Genomic DNA, 16,639 nt, shown 5'->3' with positions numbered 1-16,639 from the left:
ATGGAAGTTGTAGATTTGATCCCCTGTTGGGGCTGTTTCTTCTAGCTTTTGTTTTAGTCTCTTCTTGTGTATGACAGCCCCTGTCCTGTCTGTGTGTAAGTGCATGTATAGAACTATATACCTCTGTTCACAGTCGAAGATTAGTAGATTTGATTTTTATTGTCATTTAACAGTGTAAAACAAAATGTGGGTACTGTTCCACATAAGGTGCAAAAGACATTTACACATCAAGATAAATAAATAATAATCTACATTTTTTTATAGACATGAATAAAACCAATATATATATATATTTAGGTATCATATATATGCACATTTACATACCTACACACATATACGTATACACTATTCCAGTTATTGCGTGTTATTCATGCTGTCATTTATTATTGTAACTGCATTGTTCTGGATTTTGATGATTTCTACTTTGTTGGATTTTGAAGTTTATCAAAGATGGACTGGTAAATGAAGTGTTCATGTTTGGGTCCTCTTCACACCTTATGCTATAGTAACTTGTGTTTCTCTGCATGTTCCAATCCAATCCAACTTTATAAGTACACCCCTGTCTTCTGCTGAGCTGCCACTAGGAGGGAAATTTAAAAAAAAGCCTTGATTATGGGCGTTACTGCTGTAGCAGTAAGACACGCCCAGCTACTTTCAGTAACCGACCGCTCCCCTCCATCCCCGCACACAGAATCAAAACCCATAACAACTGCTAGCTAACAAGCTAAACATGAGTGAGTCCGAGAGTACGGACACTTTAGCCACAGAGGCGTCATTTGAGGTGTCAATCCAATCTACGTGTTACAGTTTGCAAGGAGGCGGGTGTCAGGTTTTATAGGAGAGGCGGGGCCAACAGTTAAAGTGATGACGCAGGGGTTTCAAGAGCTTCAACTCTTAGTGGCCAGTATACCGGACATTTTACAGCTAAATACGCAAAATTAAAAAAAACTTTTACTTAAATGTGAAGAGTGGGACTAGGATCCATCAACAGCATTACTAAATACCCAAATACACATATATTCAGCAGACAAAAGTTGGTTTGGAGTGTACTGACCAAAGTGCTGTACAGACGAAAATAAAATACATCACACAAAAGTCTACATTTTAAATACGAAATAAATTAAGACTCATAAAACATGAGTCAAGGTACGCAGTAAAAGAAATAAAAGAAAGAAAATCAAAATTGAAATTATACTACTCTTCTCCTGTGTTATTGGAGCCGTTGAATTAAAAGATCCGGAAACAAGGTCGAGAAAAACCTACACATGCCAACATTGGTGCTAAAGAAGAGCAGTCTGCTCATGATGGTGAACAGCTACACACATGCTGTGAGAACAACATGTAATTATTCATTTATAGTTTGAACAGTCTTTGCAAGCATATTATTTACAGTTAAAAAAAACAGCCAGCTTTATTCAGTAAATTCCAGGAAACCATCGCTCTACAATCAAGCAGCTTGTCAATGTTTTTTCATTTCAGATCTCATTGATCCACTGAAGCAGAGGAGGAACGCTGTAGCTTCCAGTGGGAGAAGTGTTCTCACAGCTGTGTGATACACATGGATTAAAGATTCCTCTCAGCCTGTTGTTCCATTTAATACATGACTTTCTCATCTGCCTTGCTTCAGTAAATTTAGGGCCAACATTGTTGAATTGACTGATCACTCACATTTGAAACTACACACAGATGTATGTAAACTATGCATGTAACTGTAAAACAGCTGTTTGAGCACACAGATGTTTTAGTGGAACGTTGCACAATTTGTTTCCACAGAGTCAGGAAGTGACTTCACTAAAGCAGAGGAGCTGCTCTTCATCAAGAAATGTAATGCACTTTGTGTTTTAATGAGAAAAAATATTTCATTTGACTCTCTTTCAGCAGCCCAGTCAGTTATAGGCCTGTACAATATTATTTAATGTATACAGAAGTGGGGTCAAGTTTTAAATGATTTTAATTTTTATATTGTGCATTGTTGGAATGTCATTGCTTCGGTGTTTCGGTTTTCTGCCTCGGTTTTCGATTTCGGCCAAGAATTTTTACTTCGGTGCATCCCTAGTTTTTACTCCATACGGCCTTCTCACTTTTCAGCGTATTGAATATGTTGATGGGTTTAATGGTTTGTGCATACTTCTTATGAACTAAGGAAGCATCTCTTTCTTTTCTGAGGTTTTAAATTGATGAAAGGTCATAGCTGGTTCTATGAAAGTTGAGTGGCACACATGATTCAATATCCAATAAAAACTCTCTCATATCAGTGATTTTTTATTGTAACAATAGAAATGTGCTCCTCCCAATCTATTCTTACCAAAGCAGTGGCCTTAAATTCCTAACTGTCTCAAAGCTGGAAAATTGCCACGATATAAACACTTCTAACCCTCGGCACTCCAACCAACCAATCATGAGAGCCCACTCAAGGGACACAGGAAACAGAGACGACTACAGCATTATAATTCTCTTCCTGTTTTTATCCTCCCACCACAGCTCTTCCTCCCGCTTCATATCCACACACCTCACTTATTTGCCTTCCCTTCTTTCTCTTTCACTTCCTTACTCATTTTTCCTCTTGTTACTTTAGACTGCCTTTGTTCCCTTCTCGCCGTCGATCTTTTTTGCCTTTTTCTATGACGCGCCCTCTTGCATCACCAGCCTGACATCCTCCGCTGTCTGGTTTTGTCTATGCCGTCCTCCCCCCTGTGAGGAGCGTCCCGTGTTCCCTCTTCCTGATCAGAGAAATAAGACAATGGGGCGCATCTTATCCCCTGGCTTCTCTCCACATATCAGAGTCCATGCCAGTTTCTTCCCCATGGCTGAGCAGAAGACAAGCTCACTCCTCTTGGGAACGAACCGTCCCCACCCATGCTTTTCTAATGGTCTAGACTAGGGTTCCATGCTTCTCACTGTCCGTTCACTCCAATTAGGGAGATCTCCCTCTATATTTCAAATTGAGGTCAAGTGACTTGGTTTATTTCAAGCTACACTTTCCCTTTTTTCCCTCCTAATACTTTTCTTTGTTATGATTTCCAATGCTGACAACCTTTCTTTAACTCTTTTTTAATCAGAGGGTGATTCATTTTGCTTACTATGCAAGACAATGAATCGGCACTTTTGTTTTGGGCTGCTTTGATGATATCAGCAAAAACTATCGTTCCTTGAAACGTTGTGGTTAACCACATTTCCTTGACTCATAAGGAAAGATGTTCATACAACATCTGATGAATGGGTACGTTTTTGTTTATTTAATGAAGGCCACGCCCAGAAGACTGACTTCATGGGCCTGTACTATGAAGCTAGATTTCCTTTTATGGCGCTAACTCCTGGGAATTATTCTGTGTTCTGTACTATATGACACTGGTTTACCGGGGTAAATCACTATGGTAACTGATGCTGAACAGCTTAACCTCGTCGGGAGTATGTTTTGTTCTTGATATTAGCGAGTATAAAAGCAAGCCCTTCTAACCAATCAGTTATAAGATTACAATTAAAATTTCATTTAGCAGACACTTTTAACCAAAGTGACATCTCTTGTAAAATGACCTGTCCCTTAGAACAGTGGTTCTTTAATTTTTATTTAAGTAGTTCGATCAAGTAGCATATTATGAAACAACAACTACAGATAGAATGTATGAGTGATAACATAACTTTGTAAATAAATGGAATGAAACAGTGTCGCATGAATAGGTTTATTTCTATAGTTTTGATCAATTCCAGTCATCTCACTCCTGATGTGGGACCAAGACTGACCATTGCATTTTCAGTTTATGTTCTAATCAAGATCAATTCCATCATCGTTATTATGATTATCATTTTTAACTATGGGTAATGACCGAAAGGACAAGATCGGCCGAAATGAGTTTCCTTTGCAGGGGGGCTGGGCGCACCCTTCGAGATAGGGTAAGAAGCTCAGTCACCCAGGAGGAGCTTGGAGTAAAGTGATGCTCCTTCACGTCTAAAGGAGCAAGCTGAGGTGGCTCGGGCATCTGTTTCTGATGCCTCCTGGTCGCCTCCCTTGGGAGGTGTTTAAGGCATGTCCTATTGGGAAGAGGCCTTGTGGAAGGCCCAGGACACGCTGGATGTCTCTGAGCTGGCCTGGTGTCGCCTCGGGGTTCCCCCAGAACGGCAGGAGGAGGTGTGTGTGGATTGAGAGGTCTGGGCATCTCTGCTGAGACTGCTGCATCCGCGACCCGGCCCCGGATAAATGGATGGATTTTTAACTAAAAATAAACATCAAAAACCCCCATATTTCTAATGCTTTCATTTGTTAATTTTTCACTTTCTCTCTCAAGTACCCCTTGCAAGTGCCATTGCGTACCCCAAGGGGTACATGTACCCCTATTTGAGAAACAGCGTCTTAGAGGATCCTGGTTGGTGTGCGGATGGGATCTGACAGGTGTGCTTAGGAGAGAGAGAGAGAGAGAGAGAGAGAATTTTTATGGATCGATGCCATCCTTTTCATTTAGCTGATGACATCCTATAAGAAATGCATAAATTTGAATCTAATGGACTGGCCTACATTTGTCAGCTGATTGAGCCTTTGTCAGCCGCTCTCTGATTCATTAATTCTTTCAGACACGTTGTTGGACGCTAACAGCCTTGGCAAGAACTCACGCTGCACTGCTATACACAAAGTAGTGAGGACCCTGTAAGATGATATAAGCTATATAAAATACAAATAATGTACACCTTATGATGATCCTTATTGAGCTGTATACCAATTTTATTAACAGAGTCAGACAATTTTGTATTCCTTCTTCTCTGGTTTTTGCTGCAGAAACAGTGTGGCTTTTGGATTTTAATTCTTCATATTTCTTTTTAAGAATAATTGTCTTTTCCTCCATAGTACAAAACGTAGGCTGCCCTACACGGGTTCTCCGTGTTTGTGATAGTCAGATGAAGCCAACTCCACCCCTTTTATGTGCACACACACATTCAGGCTGAAAACACCTGGCTTTAGTTAACGTGCTGAAAACCAGCTTCATAGTACAGCTGCTCTGGGATTATAAATGTTTGGTTAGGTTAAGCCCGCTAACAGAAAGTTATCCTGGATATACGGTATATATCCAGCTTTGTAGTATAGGTTCCATATGTCTATTTACACCCTGCTGCAGCTATAGTTCTGTTTACCACCATATCATTCCATCAATACAAATCTTCCTTAATAAAACATTCTTATCCAAGCTTTATGAACTGCCAGATAGGGATATGCAAACAGTACAAGCTTAAGAATGAACATGCCACCACAGTGTGAGACGAACATCAAATTCAGAGATGGTAAAATGAAAAAGATCACATAAAACAGAGCATCTTTAGGAGAAACAATAAGAGCTAGAAAGAAAAAGAAAAAATATCAAATATATCCGTATGAACAGAAAAAGGAAGAAAGTGTTACCCTTTTCAAAATACACTAATTTCCAAAAAACACAGTGAATTTAAAAAAATAGACACTGAACTTGGAGGTTATATGAGCTTTTGTGCTCCTTCCTTCTCGGCCCTCATTTCTGAGGTCAATTTGGGTGAGTTCACTGTGCTTTCACTTCACTCAGCATTATTGTCCCTGGCAGGAACGCTTGTTTGAGGCTGACACAGAAAAGAGTCATGTGATGCAGAGGATGTAAGTACCTTGGTTCTTGTTCTAGTCTAATAGTTTGGCCAAACACAGAAGCTGCATTTGTTAAAACCACATTTTTACACTATCACACCTTAATTATAGAAAACTAGTTATTGAAAAATATATTTTAGCTTGGTTATTTACAATGTATTTGTCTTCTAAAATATTGTTCCCCAGTTGATTGCATACCCTTAAATATTTAATTTACAAACAATATTTTAGTCACAGATGTTCTAAAACTGAATATAAAAATGTTAGGTTGTCTTTATAGCTTAGTCAGCTGTTACAAAATTCAGTAATACAGAGCTAAAATTAAGATTTATCGAGGGATGAGAAGATTTGTCAATTAAACCAGAACCGATGGATGTGATTTTCACTATACAGCGTGCTGTGCATAGAAAAGGCTAGAGCACACCCAGACTGTTTTTCTATTGAACTGTCGCCTGGTTAGTAGTTAGTTACGCATGCAAGCATTTACAAGTTCACAAGTTTTAATATATATATGCATGAAAATATGGGTCAAAAAGACAATGTCCTGACTGTAAATTTGTAATTTAAATGCATTCAGATTAAAGCCACAGGTAAATGCATTTTAGTTTGAGTGGCCTCAGTGACTGTGCAAACGAGTTCGAGTGCATTTTACCAGGGGATGATCCGCATTTGGCTCCAAGGCATGTACCCTCTTGTAATTTTAAATGTTTCAAAACATGTTTTATATGCTGATATATAAACAACAATAAAACATTTAAGCATAAATTAATGTTAATTCTTAATTACATAAATATTAATCGGGACAGTAAAAAAAAATAAAAAATTGGCGTTTTATGTTTTAAGTTAATAGCAAATTGTATTGTTTATTGTTGACCTTGGGGAATTTTTTTTTTTTACCTCAATTTGGCATCTAAATGCACTGTTAAGTTAAACATTGTGGTTGTGTTTATTAGGAGCTTTTTAGGCATTTATTTAAGTAATACCTATTTGAAATGGCAATTAGTTTATGCAATAAAAGTGTTTTTTGCCACAAAAAATTTGATACCAATAAAACAAGATCCAGAAGCATAAAAAGTGCAATTTATCTTATATGATTAATTGATTAAAACATTGATAGATTAATCACTTACTAAAAAAATGTCTGACTGCACGTAGGCTCGACCTCGCTAAATTGTCCGACACAGAGAGGAGCGACATCCTGGATGTGCCTATAGTCCCGGCGGGGATCTTTGGCTCCGCGCTGTCTTCAATGCAGCGGCGATGTGAGGCGAAAAAGACAGATGATGAGGCTCTGCGCCTTTGTCTTCCCGGAAAGCCTCCGGTCACGTCTCCATCCATACGACGGAGGTGTTCCTGCAGACTGCTCCCCAGAGCCTGCAGTTTAGGGCCGCAGCCTCAACAGGGCCCGCCCAGATGGCCCAGTAAACTCCCAGCCTTGGCTGCAGCTGCGCCGGTACAACCTGATCAACGCACACAGGCGAGGAAGAAGGAGAAGACAGCCTGACCGCTTTCTTTCCTCATTCTCCAGCTCCACTTGCTCTGCTTTCACGTGTGCACCCAAGGGCTCCCCATGCCCCAACCTCCCCTCTACCAAGGCACATTGGTGACATTGGTAGCCCCTGGAGAGACGGACATGTTTCATGGGAAGTTCAGCTGTTGGCCCCCCCTCCATGTCCACAAGCACGCACACACACACCTGTTCAAATAAAAGTGATGTATACATCGCTCAAGCACCCTGGTCGGGGGCGGTGGGACCCCCGTCATCACGCTGTCCCCTGGGACGAGCAGTACGACATGCTTGCCCTGGGGGGTATGGCTGTGTCCCACTGACAGAGGGCTCCACCGCTTTGCGGATGGGTCCTCTTCTGATGGGCGGGCTGCCACCAAGAGAGGGGGCGCCATCGCTCTGTGCACAGGTCCTCTCATGGTGCGCGGGCCGCCACCGAAGAGGGTGCCACCACCCCACGAATGGGTCCTCTCTGTGTGTGCGGGCGGCCGCCGAGAGATGGTGCCACCATACCACGGATGGGACCTCCGGCCGCAGACAGTCTTCCTCCGGGAGAGGGCGCCACCCCACCACGGATGGAGCCTCTCATGGTGAGTGAACCACAGCGCTTAACCACTCTCTCCCTCAGGGAGGAGAGATGGGCAGCGCTCGCAGCCCGAGCTTGGGTATTACGGACAATATCGAGAGGATACAGGCTGCAGTTTGCGTCTGCCCCTCCTTGTTTTGCCGGCATAATACACTCTCAGGTCCAGGGAGACTCGGCCCATGTGGTACAAGAGGAGATCTGCTCCCCTACACAGGAAATAATCTTACTGGGGTTATCCCTGCACTCAGTGCTTTTTACCAAGCGCCTCTCGGTGGAGCTGGTGAAGAAGTTTAGGGCATGCCAAGCGCTACTTCGACCGGGTAAATCTGTTCAACTCAGATTGTGTCTTTGACTACTCGGGTTGATGGCTTTGGCCATCATCGTGATCCGCCTCAGACACCTCCACATGAGAGAATTCCAGCTGTGGGTGGCCTCACATGGGCTGAATCCTCTGCGTCATGGCGCACAGAGAGTGTTGTTTACGCCACAGGCGGGCCTTGGGTTTCCTGATGCACGGTGTACCTATGGGCACTGTTACGTCCAGGAAGATGGTCTCCACAGATGCCAGCCTGATGGGCTGGGGTGGGGTCCACGAGGGCAGGTCTGTGAGGGGCAGCTGGGATGTGGACCTTCTGCGCTCTCATATAAATTATTTTGAGCTCTCAGCAGTGTTCCTCTCGCTGATTTACTTCCTTCCGTCTCTCATGGGACATCATGTCCTGGTGAGAACGGACAATACCACGAGCATGGCATACGTCAACCGCCAGGGCGGGTTGCGCTCCCGTTGGTTGCATTTGCTGGTACACAAACTAATCCTGTGGAGTTGTGGTTGTCTCCTCTCATTGAGGGCAATGCACATCCCGGGGATCTTGAACACGGGCGCAGACCTGTTGTCCAGGGGCTCGCCAGTTACTGCGAGCTCTTCCCTGGCAGCTCCCACTGCCCAGGGACCTGCTGTCGCAAACGAGGGGAAAAATTTTCCTCCTGCACCCGGAGCATCTGGTGCTTTGGTCTTGGCCCCTGAGTGGCTCAATCTGTCAGCCGTGGGACTCTCACAGATTGTGATTTCCACTACACAGAGTGGCCTCCTCTACTAGATCTCTTTATGATTGCAAGTGGAGGATATTTGAGGCATAGTGTCTCCAGAGGAGACGCATCCCCTTTCAGTGCCCGGTGGGAGCAATTTTGTGATCCCTGCAGGACCTGATTGACAAGGCCTTTTCCACTGTGAAAGTGCATTTATCAGCGATCGCCGCCCGTCATGTAGGCTTTGGGGAAAAACTGGCGAGTCAGCACCCACTGATCTGCCGGTTTATGAAGGGAGCGCGCAGGCTCTTCCCCGTGTCCAGACCACTGGGACCACCATGGGATCTGGTGGTGGTTCTGGAGGGACCTAAACGTCTTTTGTTCGAACCACTGGAAGAGGCGGGCCTGAAGTTTGGCTCTCTGAAGGCTGTTTTGTTACTGGCTCTGGCATCAGCGAAGCAGGTCAGTAAAATCCATACACTCTCGGTGCGCCCGTCATGTGCTCAGCTCTTCCTGGGCGATGTGAGGATCATTTTGAAGCCCAACCCGGTCTTTGTGCCGAAGGTGGTGGGCTCATGTTCTCTCAATTTCAATTCAAAGTTAAGGAACTTTATTTTTCCGTTAGGAACTTCTGTTTCAGTTACATCCCAACAGGTACGGGAGTACTGGAGACCAGCCACAAGAGCGGCGCTCCCATTGAGCTTTTGGACTTTTCTGCCTCACAAGATTTGGCAGCGGCCTTATGTCTTGTGTCCAGTTTGTGCGGTGCGCACTTATATGGACATAACAAGGAGCTGCATTAGGAGCGATTAGCTGTTCATCTCCTGGGCTAATCCCCGTAAGGGGAAGCCTGTTACTAAGCAACGCCTGTCACAGTGTGTTGTGGAGACTATCGCTTTGGCTTATACAAGTCAGGGTCTGCGGCCGCCTGAGGGCCTGCGCGCGCACTCGACTTGGGGTCTCGCAACATTCTTAGCTTTGTTCAGGGAAGTGTCTGTCCAGGACATTTGTGCGGCAGCAAGTTGGACCTCGCCCCTCACATTTGTTTGCTTTTACATGCTGGATGTTTCCGCCCCGTGCATGGCACGGGCAGTTCTCCTGTTGTTATATGTACAGACTTCTGCCCTGTGGGCTGGCCTCCACTCAATAAACACGCCTGCAATACGGGAGCTAGCATATCCCATACTCAGAAAATATTATGAAATAGAACTTTAGGTTATTTACATAACCCTGGTTCTATGAGTCTACCAGACAACCCTTCTTGCTTGAACGAGTGAGAAGAGGTGCTTACTTTGAATGAAGAGAGTCTGTCCGCCTCCTCTTTTATTAGGAGGTGGGAGTGTCCCTGTCGGATAGACACATTTCACCAGCCAATCAGGATTGGCAGATTGAGAAATTGCTTCTGAGGGCTGCAGATGGAGGGTGCATCTCATATTGAGACATCTCACTCATATTACTCATAGAACCGGGGTTATGTAAATAACCTAAAGTTTTCCCTTTCTATATTTATGTTGGAAGACGTGTTCCTGATTCTATAAAATGTGACAAGGGGATGTAGAGGAGGGCTGACAAGCTTTGTGGTAATGCTTGTGTGAGTGTGTATTGTGACCTTTAAATCAAATCAACATGAGGCAAGAGACAATAACGCAGGAAAGGCCATCACTCAAACACCACTCAAAGCATTACCCATGAGTATTAGTCATTCATTTAAGCTATACATATTAGGTGCAACATCAGGACAGAATAATCCACTTCACACTTAAAATATAGAAGTACTTACAATGGATATATTTAATATGAGATATGATTTGAATATAAAAGGCTCATCCGTATTGTGAGGAAAATATAAAAAATGAATGACACCCCACTCACATGTATTACTTTATGATCAAACATAAAACATAACATATATATATATATATATATATATATATATATATATATATATATATATATATATACACATTCTTGAAAAAAGGTGTGTTCGTGTGCTTCTCACGAACCCGGTGATAAAGGGCGTTGGTCACTCCGCTCCAAGCAGTGTTGAGTCATGCTTGTTACTATAGAATTTATTTTTAAAGTGGATCAAAAAAAATGTTTACATTTAGTAGGACTTTAACAATAGAAGGCTATGACTATTATAGACCCTCAATTTCATTATGTAAATCTGTATTTTAAATGTCAGATTGTGACATTTCTTAATTTTGGTTATTTATAAATATTTAATATCTCCCACAATAAATACACATCCTCATTCCTCAATTCACTATTTAATTATCTTTAATTTGAAGGAACAGACATATCGTTTCCGGTATTGTCACGTTCTCCATTTAACTTGACTCAGCGCTCTGAGATATGACGCACATCAACAGGCAGCTCAACATCGGAGCATCACGAAAAAAAACCACCCTAAAGACTCACAAATATTGGCTTATTATATCCATAGCAAAATCTAAACTGAAATGGTGGATTAAGCTTTTATTTGGTCATTATGCATTACATAGTAATACTCAGTGCGCACCATCACCTCATATTGAGAACAACTGAAAAAAGAAAGGCAACGCCTGCAGGCTTTGTGTTCAACTTGTCTGATTAAAAATCTTTTGTCTTCTTTTATCACAAATGATGAAAAACAATTCAACAAAACAATCAACTTTTAGGAATTCGCACATTGGTCAGCGTTAATAGATAAAATAAACTAAAATTAAACAGTGTTTTAGGGCGGATGCTTTTAACGCACGCACGCGCACGCACACACACACACACACACACAATTCATGTATGTATATATACATATGTGTGTGCATGTATATAATGTATGTACTTGTATAACCGGATGCGTGTGTGTGTGTGTGTGTGTGTGTGTATGGATATATCACACAGTATATGTAAAACCCTATATAAAACTTTTCCCCTTTTATATAACATAATTGTAAATTTTGTTCTACATTTATAGAGTGAACCCCTATTTTTATTCTATTTTATTGTTTTGCACAACACAAATCTAGCTTTTTTTTAATAATGATTATTTTTCTGTGTACATTGTTATATCTGAAACAATTGTTTCTCATGCCAATAAAGATGTAGAGAGAGAGAGAGAGAGAGAGAGAGAGAGAGAGAGAGAGAGAGAGAGAGAGAGAGAGAGAGAGAGAGAGAGAGAGAGAGAGAGAGAGAGAGAGAGAGAGAGAGAGAGAGCCTGACACGCCCATAGATGAAGCTTTTCGCCAACAACTATAAATCAATTAATATCTGTTTCATTAACCAATTAATGAATGTCTCCTTACTTTTCGGTCGATGACCTCGTCCCCCACCGCCTCCACCACCCCAGAGCACTCCATACCGGGGGACACCGGTGGGGAGGGCAGCCGGTCGTACAAGCCCTGTCTGGCCATCAGGTCGGCGAAGTTAAGCCCACACGCCTTAACACGGACCAGCACCTCACCAGGCTTCACCACCGGCTTCCCCTTCTTCACTTGTAACTTTACTTTATCATAACCTCCGTAGCCGGTGAGCACCAGAGCCCGGTAGGTGAACGTCTCCTCCTCAGGGACTTTATCAGTGGTTGCTGCGGGCTCAGCGGCAGGTGCAGCTGCGGGTGCGGGGTCCTCCTTCGGGGGTTCGGCTTTGGGCTCCTCGCTTGGTTTGGTCTCCTGCTTCTGGTCCACGTCGTTTTGCTGCTGGGCAGGTGCGTCCTCTCCAGACATTGTTTAAGGATGAGAGGCAGTTATGGAGACTAAATGAGCTACTGAGGGGCGTCTGTTGGTGAGGAGCGACCGTCTGATGCCGTCTGTGCTGCACTGACAGAGACTAGAACAGTGGGAGCTTCTCAGCTGTGCTGCATGTAAACTCAAACACAGACACTAAGCAGTCAGTGGATGATTAGCGGACAATGGATGTCAGCGCTGCCTCTGACAGTGTGTGAGTGGGACGATGTTGGGTTTACTGGAAAACACGGAGTGGAATGTGGCCACGGATTGGCTTCAACGGTGTAGTAGTAGGGATTTTACAGGGGTGAAAGTAATAGATTACAAGTACTCACGTTACTGTAATTGAGTTGTTTTTATGAGTACTTGTACTTTTTTGAGTATATCTCTAAATTTTACTCGCACTTAAGTACATTTTAAAAGAAGTAAAATAATTCATTACATTTCTACACCAACCCGTTACTGAGTAAATTATTATTTTTTGCTTTAAAATGATCAATGGACATTGTGAAACTACAGAAAATGAAATGACCAGACAACAATTAAATGCATCACATCATAGCTGACCAATCAGATTAAACTAATCCATCCCTAGCAAGAAAACAGCATTGCATGCTGGTTATTTTCTCAGTTTTAGAGTTCATAAATGTAGCTATACAGTACTTAAAGCCTGAGAATTTAATTCATTGGTGTCATTTTATTTTTCCTTTTTCTAAATTGTACATTTTGACAAACCTTTTTATTTTATATAGATGCCTTTGTGGAAAAATAAATTATGTACCAGTTGTGTAAGATTTGGTTTCTTCCTTTTTAAGTTTATACATGAGATGTTTACTGTCTTCAAGGGAACCTTTGCAAGATTTATTACCAAAAATAAAAATGGGGGGGGTGAAAGTAATTAGTCATTTTTACTTTGAGTACTATTTAATTTAGCTACTTTTTACTTGTACTTGTATGTATGACTTGCTTGTATATGTACTTGAGTACAATTACAATCAAGTTATAGTACTTCTACTTGAGTAGGATATACTGTATCAATACTCTTTACACCTCTGGGAATTTGTTAATATTAAAGTAGTAATTCCCAAACGGGTGCACGAGCACATTGCCGGGGGTACTCGGAAAGACTTAACAGTTAATTAAAATCAAAACTGCACATATTTTATACAAGGCAATAAATAATCTACTGCCAGAAAACATCCAAAACATGTATTTCAATTTGTGGAGTAAAATTACGCAACAAAACGAGTGTGAAGCTAAAACAATGTTCAAACATAATTCAGTTTAAAAGCAGGTATAAATAAATGTATCTAATCACCAGTTGGTTTTTTCTGTTTTGATGATTAGCTATGAACTATTTGTGAATATGTAGATTGTTTGTTTAATAATATATGGGTAATTAATTGTATTATTAGTTGTACTTAAAAAAGCGGTAGATTAAAGGGTAGGATTAAATAAATTTACACTTCTTACTACTCCTTTTTGCACACGTAAGATGAGACGCTTAAATGTTTGTTATCTTATAAATGGTCTATTTCTGCTGTTGTAATTCATAATTTTTCATTTTGTAAATTGTTGTTATTTTATTCTTTTACATTTTTGAAATAAAGACATTAATAAAATATATATATTTATTTTGATAATTAGGAAATTGTCCTAGATCCTTTTTAGGCTATTTTTTAGATGACTTCCCCACAAAATTAACGTACCATTCAAACTTATGCCTTGATTCAGGTAGCAATTTTCTTTTTTTTTTTTTTGTTTAACCCTATGCCGTGTCTCCATCTCCTTCACAGCTGCAGCTGTGTTACATTTACGCAGAAACAGGATATTTCTTTTCTAGTTGTCATGGTGACTAGTGGTATCAGGGCTCCATTGATGATGGCTTTTTGTAGTGGTTGTGCTCGCGTGCAACTCAAGGGAAATACTCTGGAATCGGATACTCGGAGGTTCCCATCTCAGAGTAAGTCAACTCAGAGTTCAAGGAAAGACTCAGAGTATGTTGAACCTTCTATCTGGAATACCCCGTAAACTGTGAGCTGTACTGTGGGTTTTTCCATGTTCTAGATCAAGCTCCTACAACAGGACACAACAGAACTAGACAAAGTCTCATCATAGCATTTTCTGGGTTCAGTGGCCAATGCAAAATCTGAGTACACACACCCTCCTATGACCACCAACCTCCTAAAATGGAAAAAAAGTCCAATATTTAACAGAAAGTATATGGTAGCGCCTTGCGCTGCTCAACTTGCTCTGCTCAACTCTCTTGATGACAGTGTGTGGTATGCATATGTGCTGCACGTATATGGGATGGTGCTTTCTCTTCAGAACAAGAGAGAGTGCAGGCGGAGGAGACGTAGCACGTGAAAAACTCAAGTTTTGGTGCCTCCAACAGGACTTTAACGTTGACAGGAATTTAACGGTCCTTCTTTCCCTCCAGCTATCAGTGTTTAAGGTCATTGGCCAACTGAATGTAAACCAAATTAACGTGGTCAAATTCTATGATATCAAACCTGAAAATATGCTGGTCAACATGAAGGCGCATCCCGAAGAGTTAAGATGATCAATTTTAGACAAGTTTTTCACTTCTGTTACGCAGAAATTTCTTTTGGCTTTCCCTTACTCTGAGGCCATTGACATGTGGGTATTGGGCTGTTCACTGGTTTTTCTCTGCCTCGATTATGACCTCTTTCCAGTTCATACTGAATTGGAAAGGTTATCTGGTCATCTGTTTTCTAATACACACATGTGTAGGACCTCTTGAAGAACCGTGCCTGATTTGTGTAATAGTGCTACCTTGAACTTCTCCAAAACCCTTATCATTGTCATTTTGTTTCATCAGCCATCAGAAGAATACAGAGCTGTAAACAAAAAGAAAAGCTCAGAATTGGGCTCAGTTATCATTGTTATTACGCATCAATGGATGACTTAGTTTTAAGTCTTTTCTACAATAGTTTTTATTAAGCAGAGATATATTCTTTGCTATTTAATGCACTTCATTGAGGTGTATGTTGCTGAAGATTGATATAAAGAACTCCAGCTTTCTCCATCAACTTACCAATATGGAATTATTATTATGTTACCGAATTTTGAGCTAAAGAAATCCAGCTTTCACCATCAACTGATCAATACAAAAATTTTGAGTGAATGGTAAATAGACTCGCTTTGGGCGCCAATCTCTTGCTTATTGATTTAATATACCAAATTGTTTTATCTAATTTTTCTTTTACAGAATTACAGGTTTTATATGTGTTGTTTTAAGAAAAGGCTAAAATGTGTTTGAAACCTGTCCTGCATAAATCATTGAATACTTGTTTGAATGTGTTCTTATACGTTATATTTTTGTCATAATATAATACACCCCGCGACCCTGAAAAACAGGAGCAAGTGGGTCTGAAAATGAATGGATGGATGGATAATATAATAGTGTTTTGGTATAATATATAATAATACCAGCAGGGGTCAGTGTTTCTCTTTAGGTTGCTGATACTCATCACACTCCCATTCACAATCTCTTTTCTTTTTTAGTTTATACATTAGATGTTAACTGTATGCAAGGGAACCGTGGTAAGATATTACCAAAAATAAATGTGGGGAGTGAAAGTAACTAGTAACTTTTACTTTGAGTACTATTTAACTTAGCTACTTTTAACTTGAATTTTATGTTTGACTGACTTGTACTTGAGTACATTTTCAATCTAGAGACAGTACTTGAATCAGTACTCTCTATCTACACTAGTGTTTCTCAAATGGGGGGGGGGGGGTAAGTGTCAGTCTTGGTTCCACCCCAGGTGTGAATTGACTGGAAATTATAAAAACTATAGTAATCAATCAATTCAGGAGCCACTAAATCAGTGTTATTCAACCTTGGGGTCGGGACCACTTATGGGGTCGCCTGAAATTTCTGAAAAATTGAAATCGATTTTTGAATTTGCATTTTTTTCTAAAACTAAAAAAACACAATCTTAAACAACTGTATTTCTATACCTTCACTTTGTGAAATATAAATCAAGTAAAAAATTAAAAAAAAAATGCATGCAAACATGATAAAAACTAATTCGAAAAAAAAATGATTGATATCAAAATGGGGTCACGATCAAAAAACACAAAAAAGGTTAGGGACCACTGCACTAAATCTAACTTATTTACAAAATGAGATTCTTTAAAATGTGTGTTATCTCTCATTCATTCCATCATTATGCTCTATAGTTTTTTTTGTC

The 16,639-nt window shown here is 40.9% G+C and overlaps 1 protein-coding gene across 1 annotated transcript in view; it reads right to left on the bottom strand.

Moving 5' to 3' along the window:
* Nucleotides 1-12,634, bottom strand: part of vat1 (vesicle amine transport 1) — a 40,890-nt gene extending 28,256 nt beyond the window's left edge. Inside the window, exon 1 of the mRNA XM_028455692.1 lies at nucleotides 12,000-12,634. Within this exon, the coding sequence (XP_028311493.1) occupies nucleotides 12,000-12,419 (420 nt within the window). The 5' untranslated portion in view covers nucleotides 12,420-12,634. The remainder of the gene's footprint in view (nucleotides 1-11,999) is intronic.
* Nucleotides 12,635-16,639: the final 4,005 nt, after the last annotated feature.

This window comes from Gouania willdenowi, chromosome 8 (assembly GCF_900634775.1).
Source record: "Gouania willdenowi chromosome 8, fGouWil2.1, whole genome shotgun sequence".
Classification (NCBI taxonomy): Eukaryota; Metazoa; Chordata; class Actinopteri; order Blenniiformes; family Gobiesocidae; genus Gouania; species Gouania willdenowi.
This window is presented reverse-complemented; position numbering and strand designations above follow the sequence as displayed.